The 22,192-nt window shown below is 39.3% G+C and overlaps 1 protein-coding gene across 4 annotated transcripts in view; it reads left to right on the top strand.

Annotated features, from left to right (window-relative positions):
- Positions 1–22,192, top strand: part of pde6a (phosphodiesterase 6A, cGMP-specific, rod, alpha) — a 221,754-nt gene extending 199,562 nt beyond the window's left edge. For all 4 annotated transcript variants that reach the window (XM_074649018.1, XM_074649017.1, XM_074649016.1 and 1 more), the window contains 15 exons: positions 1,553–1,600; positions 3,526–3,675; positions 4,871–5,014; positions 6,119–6,184; positions 6,458–6,604; positions 8,358–8,465; positions 8,854–8,963; positions 10,784–10,871; positions 11,231–11,331; positions 12,144–12,251; positions 12,397–12,460; positions 17,455–17,529; positions 19,296–19,379; positions 19,728–19,896; positions 20,832–22,192. In XM_074649018.1, coding sequence (XP_074505119.1) covers positions 1,553–1,600; positions 3,526–3,675; positions 4,871–5,014; positions 6,119–6,184; positions 6,458–6,604; positions 8,358–8,465; positions 8,854–8,963; positions 10,784–10,871; positions 11,231–11,331; positions 12,144–12,251; positions 12,397–12,460; positions 17,455–17,529; positions 19,296–19,379; positions 19,728–19,896; positions 20,832–20,875 — 1,506 coding nt within the window. In that variant the 3' untranslated portion in view covers positions 20,876–22,192. The remainder of the gene's footprint in view (positions 1–1,552; positions 1,601–3,525; positions 3,676–4,870; positions 5,015–6,118; positions 6,185–6,457; positions 6,605–8,357; positions 8,466–8,853; positions 8,964–10,783; positions 10,872–11,230; positions 11,332–12,143; positions 12,252–12,396; positions 12,461–17,454; positions 17,530–19,295; positions 19,380–19,727; positions 19,897–20,831) is intronic.

The following is a 22,192-nucleotide window of genomic DNA, read 5'->3' on the forward strand; positions in this document are numbered from 1 at the left end:
AGCATATTTAATTGTTCTTTCTCAATTTTGTGAGTTACTGAAGGACACTTTTGCAGGTCACATGATGGCTGAGGGTGTTTAACATGTGACCTCAACAACTGCTCAGTCTGAAGCCCAAACATTTATGAATTAAACAACGAATGAATAATGAATGAACGGCTAGCGAGCAGGTTGAACAGTTGACAGCTCTGTTCAGCAGGATCGTGATAAACTTAAAAGTAAAGTAATAAACAACAACCTGTCTGACGGTACTAGACAAACTATTTTGGCCAGTGTACAGCAGATTTGATCAAACGAGTGGAACGTAAATCCCAACTCGAGGTCTGATCGGGACCTTAAATGTCAGCGTGAGGAATTTACAGATTTTAATCATAAACACAGAGCTGTGTTGCTCTGATCATGTCCAGCATGTTCAGAATTACAACCTGCAGGGAGTTCAACAAGTTCTTTACGGTGGAGATCACCAACAGTTAAAAGGAGGAATATACAGTGAGGGATGCTCTAGGATTATATTATTGTATAAATAATAATAATAATGCATACAGTACCCTTAAGATCCTTGAAATCAATGGCTTTAAGAAAGATTGTGCTGCAATGAATAAATGTCCAACAGTGAACATTTATTAGTTTGTCCTTCAGGAATTTTCAGTGTTGAGATTGTGAGAAGTTAAACTCAGTGAAAGCAGCACAGCGGTAGTTCACTGTTTCATTTGTGAATATGTTTTGAAAAAGTGGCTGGATTCAACCAAAACTTTTAGCTTAGAACAAAATTCCTCCTCCTCATTTCTCACTCTGACTTTTAGAGAACAACTTTATTTTCTTCTGTGCAGGAGTCCGTGTGAAACCAGTGTCCTTTAAAATATCTTTATTACAAAACTATCTCCGTTGGAAGCTGCGGGTGGTCAGACGAGCAGAACGCCATTAGGCCTTATTACACAGTTGTCAGTGTGCACACCGTTGTGGAAATGAAAAGTGTTGAGCCACACGCCGCTGTGATGTATAATTGTAATTTCTGCAGCTGTTGTAATTAATCACAGTGTGCCTTTCCATAACTGGCTCGTCCATCCATCCCTCCTTCTGCTTCGTCCCGTCTGTCCTCCTCCCGTCCCGTCCTTTCATTGTCTTTGACGCTTGTCATTTTTCAAACTCATCTTTCCTCCCTCGTCTTCTCCGTTTTTCCTCTTCCACATCATGTAGAAGGTGAAAACGTCATTCTTCCACAGAGCCACCTTTTCATAAATTGAGGGAGAAAGACATGTCAGATTGACACTAATGGTTTTGGATGCGACACAAGAGGGGTTTTAAATGGATTCACCCTTGGGGCAATAAAACTCTGTCAACTCCTGAACATAACATATGAACATGTGGTCCTTCCTCCTCCATGCCAAAGCTGACCTTCCTCTACTTTTGTAATGTCCCCCTTTACAGATTACGATTAATTTTGGTTTTAAATTCGTATTATAAACATTATATAATCATACATTGCAGCAACTCTCGTCAAATGTCATCATCCTCAACTTTGTTATCTCTTCTTATTCCTCTTTTCCCACAGATTTGTAACATAATGAATGCCGGTCAGGATGATTTTTTCAAGTTCCAGGTAAGATTGCTGCAATTTTTTAAGGAATCACTGGTTAAAGTTCTGATCCATTATTATAATTTTTTTCTTCCCATTTTTTTTTTTTCATAAATTTACCACGTTAATCTCAGAGAATATCCAAGTTATTTTTTTCTCCTAAAATTATGACTTTAATTTTTACGTTGCGTCATAAATAAAGGCGAAAATGCCAAAAAAAGATAAAAAAAAAAGGATTATCTCTTGCTACTTTGCTTCTAAATTTAATTAATATGCATGTAAATGAAAACGTACTAATTATCACCTGTAATACATTTACAGTAATTCACTTGGCAGAGACTTTTCTCCAAAGCACAGTACAAATATGATCATCTACAACTAGCATGACATTAGTCAGACATTCATTTGATTATTTTTTCCTTTCCATTTATTTATCCAGTAAACAATACATTCAGTACCTCCCAGTGTCACGTTCATATCTTTATGTACATTAACACCAGTTGTTGCTGTGAGAGCGATTTCTCTCATTATCTGTAATCTGATTTTTATGTAAAGTAATAGATGACATTAGCATATCGCAGTCAGATTACAGTAATTGCATTACATGTGAGCCTTTACACGTGAGTGATGTAAATGACATAGAATCGCGAGTATATGTTGAAATAATGTATTTAAAAACTAATTTAACTGTATAATGGGCTCTCATGAACCATAAGAGACCACAAGGGAACGATTCTGCCATATAGTCCTCAATGATATGTTCCTCCTCCGCTCTCCGGAGTGTAAATTAGTTTCCTGAGGGCTGTAAAGCGCCCATTGTATTTATCCTTATTATACTCTGTTTCTGATCGTCATTGTCCGTGCTCACACATCGATCCTGGTCCTGCACTGCCGACAGCTAGAGTCTGAATGTTACCATGAAAATCCACCTCTTCTCTTACTGTACAGTTTAATATCAGTCGGAGCTTCATTGGGATGCAGGAGTTATTTTATGTAGATGTGTTGTAATTTGTCTCACCAGCAACAAGCTCAGAAAAGGTCTGGGTCAAGTTAGTTAAAACACACAGTAGTACTAATAATATGTAATACTAATTCTATACAGTATATGCTATATACTTATGATCATAGTATACTGTTTGAGCTGCAAGTATACAAAAAAAGTCAACATACTTTATTGTTTTATACCATATTCTGTGTATAAAGATAGACGACATGACCATACTTGCGACACAATGCGGTTTGAGCTCACCAAAGTCACAGAATAACACAAACAAACTAACCGATTGAGGCAGCGGTTGACCAGCAACTCGCGTAATGTGTGAGGTAAAATTACTGTTTTTGTCAATGGAGTCTGGTGGCTTTGAAGAGAGCATAAATAACAGCTTCAGTTCCCTGTTGGAAAATGTTGTCTGACAGCAAGGTAAAGCGATGAAACTATTCTAAAAATAGCGTTAACTTAAATTTATATTCTTTTTTTAGGCGTCTTAAATCCAAACTAAACCTTTAAAACACCAAAGTCAATCCCTTTGACAGTTTTCCACTGAAGGATTTTCATCTCGTTCTCTGTAACTCTTGACAGATAATCCAAGCAAATCCTGTTTATTTATTTTTTACTTTATTCCACTCAGTGATGAAGCTAAAGTGCAGCAGTAGCTCACCCAGAGCCCATTTTAAAAATGAGGCTTCAACAACTCCTGCAGTATGCTCATATTTTAGGAGCAGTGAGCAGGTGAATTATTGATTCTCTCTCATATTTCCTCTGGATGTAGAAGGTCACATAAAATGTTCTGTAGGGCTCCTGCTTTCTTTATTACAATCGTCAGTAAAAAATAGTGAAACGACGGGGGAAAAAAGGACAGATATTACTGTCTTAAACATATCAAAGTAAGTATATTGTTATTTATAGTTAATACATGTTGAACTGTGTGTGTGTGTGTGTACGTGCACAGAGAGAGCCTCTAGACGACTCCGGCTGGACCATTAAGAACGTCCTGTCGATGCCAATCGTCAACAAGAAAGAGGAGATTGTGGGTGTGGCCACGTTCTATAACAGGAAGGATGGGAAACCCTTTGATGAACAGGACGAAACACTGATGGAGGTACGGGCTGTTTGTGTGTGTGTGTGTGTGGCAGCACTGAGTCACTGGTTTATAAATACACCAGGGCCATTCAGAGCATCTGCATTATTTATCACCGGGCCTGGAGGCTTTTTACTGAAGTTTCTGTATCTGCCTCACTACTCAGGATTCACTTAAAATACACAACGTGACAGTTTGATCCTCGGCTGTTCCTTAAAATCAAAGTCATTTTCTGAACTATTTTCATTTTGACATTTAAATATGATTTGTTAGTCATTATTTGCTGTATTTTGCAGAAATGATTTGCAAGCTTTCAGATTAGATGTTTTAATAAACAGTGTGTGGTGACGTTTGTCAAACGGTGGACAAGTGAGCAGCGTCAATGTAACATTACGTCCAATAGAAGTTCTTGTTTTTGCCACTGACAGGCTCAGATTGTTATTATATCTGACAACATTATGGAAAGGACCCTACAGAGATATAAAACATTTTTCTTACCTTTCTCTTGATCCGGTCTGTTTGATATTGTGTCCAAGTCCCGCTCAAGGAAAAGACTCGTAGTAAAATCTGAATATCTGTATACTCTGGCTCAAATAAATACGAGCGGTCATTGAATTCAAAGACCTCATCCACATTGTGGAAAACATCTAAATATTCAGCCATGACATTGAAAATCTTTTAGATAACACCAAGCTAAGCTTTCCTCCAACACAACAAACTCTGCCCGGCTGGCACTCGCGTTTCCACCATGGATGTATTCCACTATTCCACCGTTGTCTCCCGGCAACACGTCACCTCGCCAGATTTCACAACGAGACTTTTCGTCAGTAAGACACAAAAACACATGGGAAAATAGGGTCCAGGTTGAAAAATACCAAAGTTACCCTTTAAAACACAGGTGTTAATGGGTCAATAGCAATAAGTACTTTTACTTTTGATAGTTAAAGTTTTTCTGAGTAAGTTTTGAAAGCGGGACTTCTTTCACATTGTGGTGTTTCTACTTTTACTTAAGATGAAGGATCTGAACTTTTTCCACCACTGACAGGAAGTTTTCACTTGAGTTTGGACTGAAGAAGGCAGTTATCTTGAGCAGTGATAGCCACCGTGGCTGAACAGAAGGAAAAGAGTGTCACCTACTCTTATTAAATAGAAAGTTTGACACACCTGCCACCAGTAATAGGCTGTTAACTCTCCCTCTCTCTGTCTCTGTGTCCAGTCTCTGACCCAGTTCCTGGGCTGGTCAGTGCTGATCTCTGACACCTATGACAAGATGAACAAGCTGGAGAACAGGAAGGACATCTTCCAGGACATGGTGATGTACCACGTCAAGTGTCGCAAGGATGAAATCCAGCACGTCCTGGTTAGTAATTACATGTTCTCTACCACATCGACTACTGCATGGATAAATATATCACTGAAATGTTTTTAAGGCTGATATGCCACATAATAGTACTCTTGGTTTGTTGGTAAAAACACATATAAAAGACATTCAAAAATGAATTTATAAAGATTATCCTGGCAAAACCTTTTTTTTCACATGTTCTTTTTTCATTTGTGAAAACAGAAAAGTGATCCTGACAAAAAAATTACTTTTTTTTTTCACCCAAATTTTTGTTGTTGTAATACTCATTTCAATACTTAAAGCATTCATCTTTTCTTCCAGGTGAGTTTTAATTTACATAATTTGCAAACACATAATATACTGTATGTAGCTGGACCTTTACCTGGAAGAAAACATGAATGTTTTTAGTCCTATTTGGAACATGGGATAGTGGTACACTTATGTAAAATGGTGTATTAGGGCCATGGTAGGTAAAAAAAGAAAGAATTACGGCGCCAGGGGAGAGGGGGTAATATTCAGAGAAAACTCAGAAATGCCGAGTTTAAAGTTGTACATTTTACGAGAAAAAAACTTGAACATTCTTTTACATTAAAGTGGCAAATTACCAGAAAAAAAAAAACACAAGAGAATATAAAGTTGTGGCCAAAATGAGTATATACAAAAATTAAAATCACCTGCCATATTTTTTCCCCACCTGTTTCACAGATGAAATTAAGTGGCTTAGAAAGATTATCCTGGCGAAACCTTTTTTTCTCACTTGCCTCTCAGGGCTTCCGTACAGTTGGGTTTTGTTGAAATGAAATAAGAACCACATTCATTGCTCCAATGATGAGATGAATTCATGTATTTTAAGTGAAAGGATTACATGAGGAATGAGTCCTTGCTGTATCCATTGATATTTGAGCTACACAGAACAAAACCAGTCAGTTTCAAACCAGTCGGTTGATGTGGACGATACAACGAGGAGGTGAACGTCGTTTATAAACTGAAATAAGCTGTCAGATTTTCTATGAGGTGATTTGTCAGAGAGAGAGGACCTGGTTTGACCTTAGATCAGGAGTCAGGTGATTGATGCTCAGCCATTTCATCCAAGGTGAGCGCTGATGTTGTGTGTTTTCCCAGAACACCAGGGAGAGATGGGGGAAGGAGCCGGACGAGTGTGAGGAGGAGGAGCTCCAGGAGATTCTGGTATACAACAACAAGATGTTTCCATGTTTCAGGAAATTCTATGAAATTAGATAAAAATGTCTTGAAATCCAAATATATCGTCCATGTACAAAAAGAAATACGTTTCCCACAATGCAACGTGATTCTGATTCCAGTTGGAAAAAGACAAACTAACATATTGACTCTAGAGATTAAACCTGGGACTTTTCGGTTATACTGTAAGTTTCCTCATTTTTGCCATGACAAAATGATTGCAACCTTTGAGTTTATATATTTGTCCATCTGTGTCCACAGACGGAGGTCCTGCCAAACTCTAAGAAAGTTGAGATCTTCGAGTTCCACTTCTATGACTATCATCACACCGAACTGGACCTGGTGAAATGTGGCATCAAGATGTACTACGAACTGAAAGTGGTGGACAAGTTTCACATTCCCAGAGAGGTGGGTGTTTTGTTAATTAATTTGTTAGTCAGTTGGGCTGCGTTAATCTTTTACTCATTATACATCTCTAAGGGCTCCGATGTCAAACTGGTTGTAGGACTGTGCTGAATAGTTCGAAGCTTCATTCATTAAGTCGACATTTGAATTCTGAATCAACATTTAAATGCTTGCTTCTGCACAGTTGTAGATAAAGATCAGGCTATACTAAAATTATTAATATTATGCTATTTGTAGAATCAGATTCAATTGGTGGCTGCGTAGGCTTGTTTCAGACTTGTGTGAGCCAAACATTTCCAATAACTCCAGAGCGTTGTAAAGTCCAAAAGTCAACATTTATTGAAAAAAGACAGAGGTAATTATTTCCAAAGTTCACAACATGTTTTTATCCAATCCATATGTGTTATTGTTTAGCCTTACAAAATCAACATTTTCACTGCGGTCCAAAAACTGTTTGCTCTCTTGCTCACCGCACACAAAGGGAGGCACGCACCTGTATTAACTTGGCAGTCTAACAACACCATGAATTACATTTATATAACCATAATGACAAAAGCAGTAACCTCCGGTGCTGAGAAATGAGGCCAACGCTTAAGTGCCAAAAACTGCAGTTCCTCAAATGGCCACTTGAGGCTTCAAAAACCAGTCAATCTCCATAGACCTCTATGTTAAAATGGCCAACTTCACAGCAGAAAAATGTTTACAGCTTGGTACAAAAAACATATCACTGTCAAAAGCCAAGTGTACGGGTGTGAATTTATATATAAATCACCCGTTAAAATTATATTAAGGTTTAAAGTTGAGGCATAATTGAGGGCGTGGCTTCTGGCTGTGTCGTCACCGCCAAGATGGGAACGGCCGGAGCCACTTTTAGCTTCACAACAGCTCTCCAGAAACCTAAGGGTGACGTCACGCAGATTATGCCCATATTTTAAACAGCCTATGATTATTATTTTTTTAATTTTCTTTAGAGTGATGAAGTCATGTAATATAATGGCAGAGTCAAAGCTTCATTCGAAAACCTCAATAGAAGCTTTGAATGTAAAAAGATGACATTCGGTAGCCCTAACTGGTTGGGATTCATGAAGTTGGAAGCTCCTATCATACATTTTGTACCACATTAAACTGATGCTTTGTGTCAAAAACAGTAGATTTAGACCTACTTTTATAGAGCAATGAGTTAACATTCTGGGCTAACTCAGTTTATGTTGCAAGACTGCATTACATACGGAGGTAATCTGATTATCTGACGATCTTTATTGTGACGTAGAGAGCCCAGTGACTGGTGTGTTTATCCAGTCAGATGTAGGAAGGGTTAATGTTGATGTCTGAAACATTAGTCAACTATTGTAAAACCTACCTGAAATGATATCTGTCTCCCTCTTAGGGCAGTTGGTTGAAATATGGTTGAAATCATTATCACAATATTAACATCTTCTGTTGCCAATATATGATATGATATGTCAAACGGATGCAAACTTACACCTGACATAATCAAATTGTTGTCTTCATGTGCCCAAAGCAAAAGCTTGAATAATTCAATATGTTGGGGTTTTAATTACAGCCTGCTCAAAATCATTCATTTCGACAACCGAAACTAGCAGAATAATAATTCAAGATTAAATCATCATGATATGATTCAGCTGAAAGTCGATAAACAATCTTAGAGAAGTGAAAAGTATTGGCCCTCACACTGCTGAAATAAATATAACTAACTGTCATGTAAGTTAAAAGCGGTAAACTGTGTGTCGTGCAGGCCCTGGTGAAGTTCATATACTCTCTCAGTAAAGGCTACAGGAGGATCACCTACCACAACTGGAGACACGGATTCAACGTGGGACAGACCATGTTCACCCTGCTCATGGTGAGACTCACAGAGATAAACAGACTCTCTCCTTCCATCTCGCTCCTCATTAATCCCTCACCTCCTCCTGCTCTCAATCTCCTCCTCCTCGTCATCTCTCATCTTTCCTCCTCTTCCTCCTCCTCCTCTCTGATTCAACGTGATAAACAGTCTTCCTCCTCCTCTGTCATTCCTTCATCTAGAATGAGATAATGAAGTGTGTCTGTAAATGAAAAAGTGAGTCAGTGTTGCCTGAACTGGTCATTAATAAGAAAACCAGTGAGTGTCGTTATTGTGCATACCTACCTTCACCCTATAAATAAACTCCCCTCTCTCTCTCTCTCTCTCTCTCTCTCTCTCTCTCTCTCTCTCTCTCTCTTTCTGACTTGTTTGTGTTTCGTGTTGTTAGACAGGCGATTTAAAGCGTTACTACACAGACCTGGAGTGTATGGCCATGGTGACCGCCGGTCTCTGCCACGATATTGACCACAGAGGAACCAACAACCTCTACCAGATGAAGTAAGGGCTGTGGGGAGGACAAAGAGGGAAGGAGGGGGGGAGAGTTTAATCAGCTGAAAGGTGACAGCTTTGATGCCTGCAGGGACCTCCAGCTTTGTATCTTTGAAAAATAGTTTCTGACACACTGACCTTTTGAGAGGTAACTAATTATTTTTCAAAGTAACTAGTGAGCTTGACCTTTGTGATTTTGGCCTTTTATAATTAAAACTGACGCAACTTGAGTTTACACATATTGTTTAGTTATATATTTTTTGTATTTACATGATTTTTATGCCTCCTTGCTGGCGACATCCGTGGCCGAAGGTGTTATGTTTTTGGGTTGTCTGTCCGCTTGGCTGTCCTGTTCATTCTCGTGAACGCGATATATCAGGAGCGCCTGGGGGGAATTTCTTCAAGTTTGGCACAAACGTCCATTTGGGCTCAAGGATACTGAATTAGATTTTGGTGGTTTGTGGTTGTTGCTGCAAAACTGTATTCATTTAGCTTCTCTTTGTGTGTTTACATTTTTTAACTGGTTTTAAAGGGAAAATTTGTCACATTTAATGTGGATGTAAATTCTTCAGTGTGTGCTATATTGACCGAGAAAGCTGAGTTCTCAGCTGCAAAATCTGTTGTTCTTCCTGCATCCAGCCAAGGAGCGTGAAAAGAGGAGATGTTGTGCGTCAACAACGCGTCATATTTTTGGGGTACAACGCATACGCAGTAAAATCTGATCTGCACTCGCTGAAATTGAGCCAATAGCAACACACGACCGCAGCTCTAGTTACACTGCGCATGTGCCATACCCCAAGACCAGCCTCTTTCAATAGGCCTTGCATCCAGCGCCGTCATTTGATGTGACAGTGACGTAGTTGGATGCAAAAAGAACTACAGGCTATTTCAGGTTGGATTTTTAGTCTCTGCCTCCAGATAGCTAGATGGCGTGCTCGAGATGCTGCTCAAAAACAGAACTTCTCCTTGCTTGTATTGCAAACTAGCTACTTTTCCAACAATAAAAAAAATGGCATCCCAAAATATGAGTGCAGAGGATGTTATGGAAGAGGAAACATTTTACAGTGTTTTGGCTAGTCGCATATTCAGCCATATTTATTAGAGCCAGAGTATACGCCGAAGAAATGCAGCAGAGAGAGGTTGCGGCTGCATCAGCCGTGCAAGAGGATATGGCCGGTGGATACTGTAGCAGGCGTGTTTTGTGTTTCAAACACAATCTTGAAGTCTCATAGGAGGACTTGCAGTGCAGAAAGCTGCAGCACATCCAAGTTAAACTATGATTTATTTAAAAAACTGAAGTAAAAGCATCAAATGTATAAAAACTCACTAAAATCGAAGCGGACCGCGAGTAGAAATAAACGATATGATGCATTCAAAATATGGTTTTATTTGCCGTCTTGACCCAATTTCTTTCTCTCACTTTGTAAAACCCGACTTGTTTGGTTATTCTGAGACCGTTTTAATTGACTCAAGGTGACATTAGCCACTCCTCCCGTGTTGTGGCGAGCTCACCTCAGCTCTTTATGTGACGGTAACGTCGCACACTGAGAACATCAATGAGCTGATATTGACCAGATACACCTCCAGCTGCTCCGCTCCACCTGCTGATGGATGAGCTAACGAGAGACGCCATTAGCCGCGGACACAGCAGGCCAGGCCCACCCTGAGTTTATCATGCATGATTTATCACCATGTAACCTCCCAACTCTGTGTGTGTGTCTGTCTGTGTGTGTGTGTGTGTGTGTGTGTGTGTGTGTGTGTGTGTGTGTGTGTGTCTGTGTGTGTCTGTGTGTGTCTGTGTGTGTCTGTGTGTGTGTGTGTGTTTCCAGGTCTGGTAATCCTCTGGCGAAGCTTCACGGCTCCTCCATCTTGGAAAGACACCATCTGGAGTTTGGCAAGACTCTGCTGAGAGATGAAGTATGTTGTAGCACGCGCACACACCTGAACACCTTCACAATGTAAAGCAATGCAATACAACTGTCCTAGATATAAAGAGCTGAAGTCTCACCCCTCTCTAGCTTCTGTAAAATATTAGAAAACATTACTATTTTTCTACCATACCATGTTTCCAAGTGTTTACCTTGCTAAGGGGAGCATCTGCAGTTGTTGAATGATATTTTACTGTCCAGTACAGTAGCACATACCCCATTTGTTTTGAATATTCATCAGTTTCGTCACACATAATTTCTGTTTCACATCAAAGACGCTTTTACTTTCTTAAGCTCCCTGGTATCCTTGTTGTTTTTTGGCTTATTTGACTTTCTCTCGTGTTTCAGTCGTTGAACATTTATCAGAATCTGAACCGCCGTCAGCACGACACCGTCATCCACCTCATGGACATCGCCATTATCGCCACTGACCTGGCTCTCTACTTCAAGTCAGTACAGCAGCATGCAAACACATGAACACCTGCTATTTATTGTTGTTATATCATTTAAATGCAGTTTAGTCAGCAATTTAAGACAGAATAATGACTTTTTAATTATTATAGAGTGGCACATTTAATAGTAATTTCACATTTAGTGTCAGATTTTAAGAATAATTTAAATGAAAAGATGAGCACTGACTTTATAGATTGATTTTGAAAAGTCATCATTAGTTAAGATAATGTACAGCAAGCCGATCATTAGTGGAGGGGTCTTGAATCACCTTTGCTGTACATTATCCTGCTTATTACACGGCTACTTACTAAAGAGATCAATAATTTGACACAAAATATTGATTTCAAAATGATATATTGCTTCCGGTAAAAAAATGCTGATAGAATGTCGTAATTGACCAATCAGAATCAAGAAATCAACAAAACCATGTAATAATTGACTGTAATTAACCACAAAAAAGTGCATTATTCAGGCACACTCCTTATTCCATATGCACCATAGCAGACAATGACGGATAGATAATATATTGGGTTTTGATGTGCAGGAAAAAGGACCAAAACTGAATGAGACAAAGATGCAATGATACATATTCATACCTTTTATTATCAGGAACGCCTCCTGAAGTCTGCCCAACCCCATTCTCCGTCCCCAATACACAGCAAAACCTGGAGTTGTTAACCCACCACCCTCTCAGACATCATGTTTATAAAAACAAAGAAAGGAGACTCTATCACCAATGCCTTGTAAAGAACATGCAGTAAAGACGGATAAGACATCTGTAATGGAGTACTGTTTCCTTTCTGTGCAGGAAGAGAACGATGTTCCAGAAGATCGTGGACCAGTCCAAGACCTACGAGAACTGGAACGAGTGGACCAAGTACATGATGCTGGAGACCACGCGCAAAGAGATCGTCATGTAAGCACAAACAAACACACACACATATACAAATCGTTGACGAGCATATTTCGTCATAGTTTTCATTTAGTAAATTACCACTGAAATGCATGTACCAACAGAGATGTACAGACATACAGATCTCAGTCATGTGTTGTGTTCATAGGGCCATGATGATGACTGCTTGTGACCTGTCTGCCATCGCCAAACCGTGGGAGATTCAGAGCAAGGTACGCACCTGTGTGATCTTTACACAAGCTCCTTTTCATACTTCACTGTAGTGGCTGTGAAAATGGCTCTCCAGCCGTTCACGGTAATAAGGCGACACAGGAGAGGCTCTGCGAGAGGAGAACCAGTGATAAAGTAGACACAGAATGGCTTTCTGTCGGCGCTGCCATTTCTCTCAGCAGTGATTCCTGACGGCCTCATGCATCAAAAGCAACTTGCTGCTTTTCATTCCCCCTCATCACCGCACGGCAGCCTCAGCATTTTATATCAGTTAAGTGTGTAATATACACATCGCCATCGAGCCTGCACACACAGGCATATCAATATGAACAGGAAGCATCTCTGGCTGTTCGACAGACGCTGCTGGAGGGTCATTTTTCAGCTTTTATTTCTCTGCAAACGTATGGTCTTTATCAGTAACGCCTGCTTCACATTCCTATACACACATAAGATGGAGACTCATAGCTATTGCATCAACATAGAGCCCATAAAAAAAACCAGTGATGATAATTTAAAGCACAGCTAGTCCCGGTGACGGGTAGGATGCAACATCTGTTGACAATAGAAGCAAAGATAACAATTTCATTTCTGCATACAGAATTATGTTGATTTTGGTCAGATTCTCCTCCAATCTGTGTGTTAGTGGATCATTTTATGTCGGGCCACTAAAAGTTATACGAATGAGGGAGCTTGCACAAGTCAACATTTATCTTTGTAGTTGTTTTGTGTCTCTTAGTAGTCATTTTGTCTCTTTATAGTCATTTGGTGTCTCTTTGTAGTCGTTTTGTGACTCTTCGTAGTTTTTTTGTGTCTCTTTGTAGTCATTTTGTGTCTCTTTGTAGTCATTTTGTGGCTCCTTGTAGTTGTTTTGTGTCTCTTTGTAGTCATTTGGTGTCTCTTTGTAGTCATTTTGTGTCTCTTTGTAGTCATTTTGTGACTTGTAGTCATTTTGTGTCTCTTTGTGTGGTCATTTTGCCCCTTTTTATAGTTGTGAGTCTCTCTGTGTCTCTTTGTAGCTGCTATGCATCTCTTTGTTGTTGTTTTAGTCTCTTTGTAGTCGTTTTATGTCTCTTAGCAGTCATTTTGTGTCACTTTGTAGTCATGTTGTGTCGTTTTGTGTTTCTTTTTTGTCTCTTTGTAGTATTTTTGTGTTTCCTTGTTGTAATTTTGTGTCTCCTTGTAGTCCTTTGTGTTTCTTTGTGATCATCTTGATTCTCTTCCTGGTTGGTGCGTGTCTCTTTGAGTGACATTTTGTAGGTGAAGGCTCCTGACATTTTGGGCCCCTGGGCCTGTGCCCGGTAGGCCCGTTCAGTTATCCGTCCATGATCGTTTTCTGGTGTAGACCAAAAGAATGGTCCGAGACCACTTGCAGGAGGTTGTCTCGGACCATTTCCAAGCGAACCGTAATGCGGTTCGATTGCAGTGAGAACATAATTCAACCCAATTACAGGAAGTGAACCAAAAAGCAGGGTTGTGGGCTGTGTGCGCGGGCATTTGTTGAGATGGACACAGGTAAACGACAGGTTATCATGAGTGGGAGAGGACTGACCCGGACTTCTGCAGAAGTCTGATGTTTGCTTGACATCTGGGCCGAGGAGAACATACAGACTATGCTGAATAGTCCACAAAAATATTGATGTTTATAAAGTTATTCGAGATAAACTTTTCTTTTTATTTGGTCCACTTTAATTTGTGCACTGTGAAACCGAAAAGTATTAATTTAACTCTGATTTGGACGAGCCAGGCGGACTTTGGCTTGTGAAAGTGCCCTAAGATGATACGAGAAATGAAAAAAAAATCACTGGTTGAACTGGTCCCAACTTTAGACCTTTATTCAAGGGGTCACAAGTAGACATAGCTTCATTTCAGAGGGTCACAAGCTGGAAATGTTAGTGCTCCTTCTCATTTTCTAGATCAGTGGTTCCTGTGCTGTTATAGCATGCATCATTAAAGGAGACATTTCTCTCCCAGGCTCCTTCCCTCCCTTCACTTATACACAGAGCAGAAAAATAACTCCACTTGGGAAAAGTAGTCTAACACAGTGAGTGAGGAACTAACACTAACTCTTGGCAAAGTCACATCTCCAGCCATGCTTGACTTTTCCTTTAAAGACGTGGTTATTATTGAGAACAAGGCTGTGACTTCAAAAAACAATTTGACTAATTTAAAACACAACCTTCCATGTAGCCTAATCCTAAACTATGTTATATAATTAGCGTTTTTCCCGGTCAATTGTGTGCCTCCCCTGCCTCCCTGAGAAAAGTTTGTGACAGGGCCACTATGTTGAGAACAGTCAAGCCAAAACCAAGCACCGACATTCATTCATAAAATACATATGTATTCTCTTACCTGTAGTGATATTCATCAATCTAGATTGTTTTGGTGTGAGTTGCCGACTGTTGGACATATCGGTCATAGAGATGTCTACCAAAACATTTTCATTGCGCCTTCATATTTAAATAAACAGAGCACTGAACTTCCATGTTGTGCTACATTCCTGCTAATGTACAAATCTTTTCATCAAAATCAGACTGGTCCTTATTCACACTACATATCCTAGAAGCAAAATATAATTGTACCAAAACTTTTTACCCAAAATGAAATCAACAGAGCGCTGCTTTCACTTTCACACTGTGCTACATTCCTACTAATTAACAATCATTGCATCAAAATAAGACTTTAAATAAGGTTCTTCTTTACCTGAATTTAGTGCATTTTCGATTTGCCTGTCTGGTCTCTAAAAGAGTAATATACAGTAAATCACTCTTATTCTACTCTAGATGCAGCCGCAACATTCAGAGAAGCTTTTCAAATGCTGCCGCTGCAGGATGCGAACATAGTGGCATGACCGCTCCCCAAAAGTGAAGCTAAAACATCTCGGTTGCCCCCCTCATGGCTGTTAGTTTATGAAGCACTTTATTTGAGCGGAGCATTTTAAACATCCATATTGCAGGCAATTATGTTAATTCGATTGTGGAGAGCCAGAATCGTGATCGCAATTAATATTCGCTTAAGCAGTCCTAGTCACCAATAACTTATTTTTGTGAATAAATTGTCATCAGTTATACCAAGTTGCCACCAAAATAGGATGATGCATCCATTTCAAAGCTTTTACCTACTTTGCTACGTTATAAATATTATTTTTCTCTGACATTTTTAGTTCATTTTGAGCCTTTTCCTCGCAAACTTCTCCATAATCATTATGTCCATCTGTTATAGTTGAATGTCAGAGGCTGATATAGAACAGAACAACTCCTCCTGCGTTGCACAACCGCTGACAATTAGGATATTCCACTTTTTATTTTTAGCAGATGTGTTTTTTTTTCTGGTTGGATTTCACCTCTGTGTGCACCTGGTGAGTCAGCTCTACTTCCCACTGACACTGTCAGGATATCTATCTACAGCATCGGACGGCCTCCTGCGAATTGTTCTCTAAAAGTAGCTTGATGACACTCTTCCCCTTTTTAAAGGTGAATTCCATCCTGAATATTTTAGCTGTCATATGAAACCTTCCTTAACATTTTTGGTGGTTGTAATGTGCAGAGATTTACCCAGAGTGAGTCTCTTATAGCTCCTACTTTGTGATTTAAGTTTGATAAAATGGTTCCTACATAAAATCTACAGTGCAGATAGATTCACTCTGATTTGTATTGATGATAGACAGCCCTCTCTAAGATTTTATGGAGACACAAAAGCCTGCGATATCCCGCTGACATTTTTATGACGGATATTTAATTTTTCACTCAGTCTTGCCTCCCACGCTCTCAGAATATCTGGCTGCTCCAGCCTCATGGCAATTGTTCCCCCAAAAGTGGCTCGATGACTAACACTTTCTAAAATGAGGTTTCTATCCTGAATACAGAATTCACATATTATTCATCAGATCTCACGTTGCTCCATTTTAGGCTTGTGAGGGCAGACAAAACAGGCTTTCTCTCATCAAGACACAAAGACACAAACTGCCTTGTGAGCTGTGAATAAGATTCTCATTGATGGGACATTGTGGAAGCTTTATAGGCTGAGTTTAACAACATCTACGGGATGATTTCCTGCTTTGTTATAATGCCACTTAGATTATCTGAAGTATATGACAGCCTCTGTCTTAAAGGAGTATTCCACCAGAATACATAGTGCTGAATTATAAGTCTTAACCCTCCTGTTGTCTTCCCGTTGACCATGCAACTTTTGTTTTCCCGGGTCAAAATTTACCCAGTCTGGTTTGACTGTTTTTAAAGCATACATTATAAATTATCACCCAATTCTGTATTACACCTTTTTGGCCAAGTTCATTCCAACTCATTACCACAAGTTTTACACTTTTTTAGGGGAATTCATAGTCAATAAACCTAATTTAAATGAAATTAAACCAAATTTTTTTAGGGAAAAAAATGCAGAAATTATGAACAATTTGGACTATACTTAAAATTGGACTGGTATATGTCAAAGTTTAGTCAGAATATTATAAATATTATAATATAAACACATTGCACCACCACAGGTGCTATAGTTTTGAATAAAATACCCATAATGCTCATTATTGTTTTTTGCAAAGACTATATAAGGGAACCATCCATGTCATTTTGGGGCAATTATGTGAAAGACATCCATATTTATGATATAATGAAGTTTGAAAACTGGTCAAATTTGACCCGAACACAACAGTAGGGTTAATCAATTTATGAACTGACGAGAGCTACATCTACAACAGCTTTAATAATAGAGTAATTGTACAAGCATAAATGTCAAACATTGTCTGGTTCTAGTTACTCAAATGTGACGACTTGCTGCTTTTCTCTGTTTTATTCCAGTGTGCGATTAAAACGGTAAAACAGCAGCTTGGTTTTCAGCTCAACCGTTGCACATTTTGAATTTATCAATAAGACTCAGAACCGCAGAGGACAGTATGTACTTCTTGAAGTGATGATCAAAATCAATGAAATGGTTTTACATGTGATTGTTTTATAGAGACTAATTCCTCTTTGAATTCACCCTCTAGGTGGCGCTGTCCGTCGCTGCAGAGTTCTGGGAGCAGGGAGACCTGGAGAGGACCGTCCTGGAGCAAAATCCCATTGTAAGGATACGGAGAGCGTGGTGTTTGAGAGAGAGAGAGAGAGAGAGAGAGATGCTAAAAAGAAAGTTTAGAGGGATAGATGTTATTGATCTTTCCTGGAGCAAAAACACTAAACCCCCCTCCAGATCCAGCGGTGCTGTGGTTGTATTTATAGTTGACCTCTAACTTCTTTGAGAATCAATAAAGCACATTATAATAATTATTACTAGATGGGTTATGACAGGAATCAATTTAATCTAATTTCTACACAGTATTATTATCCTGAAAATATTGTTTTCTGTGTGATTTGTATTTCTGTATCTGTCCAGTGGGTTTTTTTTATTCAGTTTGTGCCAGTGAGTTAAAGTTTGAGAGGAGGAGAAAGAGGATTCGGTGGGTGGACAGGAATCATGGGAATTCTCTCCTCGAGGCTTCAAATTAGGATGGAGAGCGGGAAGGACGCGATTAGAGAGGAAGGAGGAGGAGAACAAGAGACTGAGACGCAGTTGGAAGACAAAAATGAAAAGACAGATTTAGTTCCCCGTGGCGGCTGTGTTGTGCGATGTCCAGCCCATTATGTGGAGCACTGATACAGAAAGAGCAGGCACTGTGGCCCTAACCCAGCCGACCGTACCCTCCCCTGGCTCTCTCTCCTCCACTCTGCCTCGGTGTCTCTCTCTCTCCTCGCTCTGTTTCATTCCCTCGTGTCCTTCAGACACTTGAAGTGCAAGAAGCACCATCCCACACTCTCTAACCCCGCAGTGCTCCGAATTTAATAGCATCTGTGTCAGCAGGGAAAACTTTTCATTTTGATCAGTTTGTATTTTCCCAGCAGTCAGTTCTGTGACACTGTGGTCTGACGAGAAGAAAAAAAAACACTTTGCAGAGGCTGCGGCACTTAAATCATTTTCTCAAGAAGTGCAAGAAGTGGAGGTGGGCCAGCAATTACAGCCAGCGTGAACTTTTTTTTACAGTCCAGTGTGTCGCTGTGGCTGCTAATGTGAATCTTATGTAACTTCACATGTCCATTCAACCTTTATTTACACCGAGGAACGACATGTAGAGCCCTCTTTTACAAGCATGCAGTTTTCAAAGAAAGTGGTGCTTGATTATAAGGAGCGCTCACTCTCTGCTGCTTTTAGGAGACTATTTCAGGTCTCGATTGGATGCTTCTGACATTTCTTTTGTACAAACTGGTTTCAGTGAGTCAGTGAGGATGGAGCACTCTCCTTCTTTGTGATTGTACTCACATTTCCTTTCCTCTATATTACTGTTTTATGGTGCTTTATTTAACTTTATTGTCATTACTTAAATTGATGTTGCATGCATTTTTGTATATATTTTGCACTTTTATCTGTTTTGAATTCAAGAGTTTGTTCTTTTATTGTCATTCTATCTGCTTTATATGAGATCCTTTCTGATATTTGCATCTTATTTTTTATGTATGTGGTTCTTTCCTTTACTTAAATTTTACCTGCTTTACATGAGCTTTATTTCTCCAATCCACATATTACTTATTTATATGAAATTATTTATTTTATTCTGCACTTGCATCTTCATCTGTTTATGTAGGGGCTCACTACTGCTTGATATATGTGCTTTCATTTTTACATGGGTTTCTGATTTTTTAATCTTATTCTGTAAATCTTTAAATCTGGAAAGCACTTAAAAAGTGCTATGTAAATAAAATTATTATTATTACTGTAGTATAGATAAAGTCATTAAGATGCAAGGGCTTAGCAGTAGAGTTGAGTGTTTTAAACATTTCTCTTTCTCCCCCCCCCCAGCCTATGATGGACAGAACCAAATCAGCTGAACTGCCGAAGATGCAGTGCGGTTTCATCGACTTCGTCTGCACTTTTGTGTACAAGGTCAGACATCATGCATCACAGAAACATTCAATACTGATTCTTTTTAACCTACCAAACACTCACTGCGATGAACACCTGCAGCTGGTTAAACTGTAGGTACATTTACATGCAGGTGTGTCATATAAAGGCATTGATGGCATTTTAACTTGTTCATCGACTTTTCAGCCGAGTGACTTTATTTCAAGATGGTTCAGGTGTACAACTTGATTACAGTAATCGACTTTGTTCGCACCGTCTGAAACCCATTTGTTAGTGTTGTATTTTTAAGATTTAATAAATTAATACAAAGCTGTATTGATTTTTGGTGTGATCTGATTTGTGTTGACTCGTCCTCCTCTCCTCCTCCAGGAGTTCAGTCGCTTCCACGTGGAGATCACCCCCATGCTGGACCGCCTGTTGAACAACAGGAAGGAGTGGAACGCCCTGAAGGAGTTGCACGACGCCAAAATGGCTGCAATCGAGGAGGAGAAGAAAGCCAAGGAGGAGGAATCTCAGAAAATTGCGGGGGCCAGGCAAGGTAGGAAGCTCTCAGACATACGAACACATTCAGACAATGCGTTACTCTATCAGTTTCATGTGGGACGTAAATGCCTCTGAGTCTAAACAGCCTATGTGCCAGTTTGAGGTACATGTGAGCGAGACATTATGCCAAAACTGACACACAAATACACTAAGACTGTCAACGACGTGTTAACCAAATTTGTTTTAACGCCACTAATTTATTTAATGTATTAACGCAACTTGTGATTTTCAGGTAGTAGCGGGCTCAGTTTTAATACTAACGTGTCGCGAAGGAGGCTAAATAACGCTCCAAACGTACGCTACATTTTGGCGAGGAAAAACTGTCATGGCCATTTTCAAAGGGGTCCCTTGACCTCTGACCTCAAGATATATGAATGAAAATGGGTTCTATGGGTACCCACGAGTCTCCCCTTTACAGACATGCCCACTTTATGATAATCACATGCAGTTTGGGGCAAGTCGTAGTCAAGTCAGCACACTGACACACTGACAGCTGTTGTTGCCTGTTGGGCTGCAGTTTGCCATGTTATGATTTGAGCATATTTGTTATGCTAAATGCAGTACCTGTGAGGGTTTCTGGATAATATTTGTCATTGTTTTGTGTTGTTAATTGATTTCCAATAGTAAATATATACAGACATTTGCATAAAGCAGCATATTTGCCCACTCCCATGTTGATAAGAGTATTAAATACTTGACAAATCTCCCTTTAAAGGTACATTTTGAACAGTTAAAAAATGTACAATCACATTTATTTTAATGATTGACCGCCCTAAAATACACACATACTGGTGTAAACATTGTAAAAAAATTTGAATGCATTCTTCATGGTGTCACTTTAATTTATGGAAAAATAACTTCCGCTCTGTTTTCCCTTTCTCCTTCCTTCCTTCCTTCCTTTGTTCTTTCCTTCCTTCCTTCCTCCTACAGCGGCTGCAGCCCAGTCACAATCAAAGACTTGTATTGTCAGCTAGAGATGCTGCAACAGCACCAGGTTGCTTGCTACATGGTTGTGGTCCAGCGTTGGGTTTCACCCCCAAAAACTCTTTCTTTACATTTCGATCTCACCTGAAAGATCCAGTTTACTTTCAAAACACCTGTTACAACTGTGTCCTCCACTTTTTTCTGTTCTGCTTTCCTGCTTTCCTGCTTCTTCCTGTCCATCTTTTGATACTGTATTACTCTTAAGATGTACGTGGCATTATTATGTGTTAAGGCGTCAGCTACCAATAGCTTTACATGCAGCAAGCCTCGTATGTTATCTGAAAGTCAAACCTGGGAGACCATCAATAAGGAAATATAGAATTTTGAAGCGTTGTCATTGAAAATGTTCCTGCTCATATGGTAATAATAAGTTTTTTTGAACGAAACACTTCAAAAACACGGTGTGGAGACCTATATTAACTTTTTAAAAAGGAGTCTAATATGTGACCTTTAAAGGGATAGTTTGGATGTTTTGAAGTGGGGTAGTAAGAGGAGGTACTTATGCACTTATCCATACTCAATGTATTACCTACAGTACATTTACATTGCTAAAAAACATTTGATCCTTTGCAGTCAGAAGATGTGACAGACTTTCTAACTTGAACCACTTGTCTTGATCAGGCAAATATACGCTTATATTAATGATAATAATAGCAAAAAAGCTATAAGACAATCAACAAACTGTAGCTCCACTGTGGCTCTGATAGTATTTTGGTATTTGAATGTATTTTGCGTGATGGATTTTGTAGCCGTGGATCTATATGATGCAATTTTCAAAACAAGCCGAGAGGGAAACGGATGCAACCTCGACTAATAACGTTCCACACCGGCATGTCAATATTGTCTGTGAATCAAATGTCAACATTTGTTTTGTGTTCTTGGCTCGGGTCTTGTGATATTAGCTTTGTTGACATGTTCGTGTCAGCTTGTTCTTCTACATGCTGTCAAATAGAAAGAAACTGTCAAGAAAACTTACTTGTAAAATAGATGTGCGCTGTGAATACGACATGTATAGTGTTGTTCGTTTTGTGCCCTGCAGCGTTTTCCTGTATTCTGTGTAGTTAGATATAAGATAATATGATGTTTTGAGCCTCTTTAGCATTTCACACAGCACCGTCTTCCCCCAATGTTAAAGCTGGTAAATACAAAAGCGGATCAATATGGGCAAAATTGTGTTTCTGTGGACTCATTTGTCACTCTCAACACACAGAATGTATTACTATTACTGTAGTTAATAATGAGGAAATGTGAATTTGCTTTATAAGTCACTTTGCAGAGATTAGTAAAAATGCTATTTTCCTACCGAA

The sequence above is a fragment of the Sebastes fasciatus genome, chromosome 10 (genome assembly GCF_043250625.1).
Source record: "Sebastes fasciatus isolate fSebFas1 chromosome 10, fSebFas1.pri, whole genome shotgun sequence".
Classification (NCBI taxonomy): domain Eukaryota; kingdom Metazoa; phylum Chordata; class Actinopteri; order Perciformes; family Sebastidae; genus Sebastes; species Sebastes fasciatus.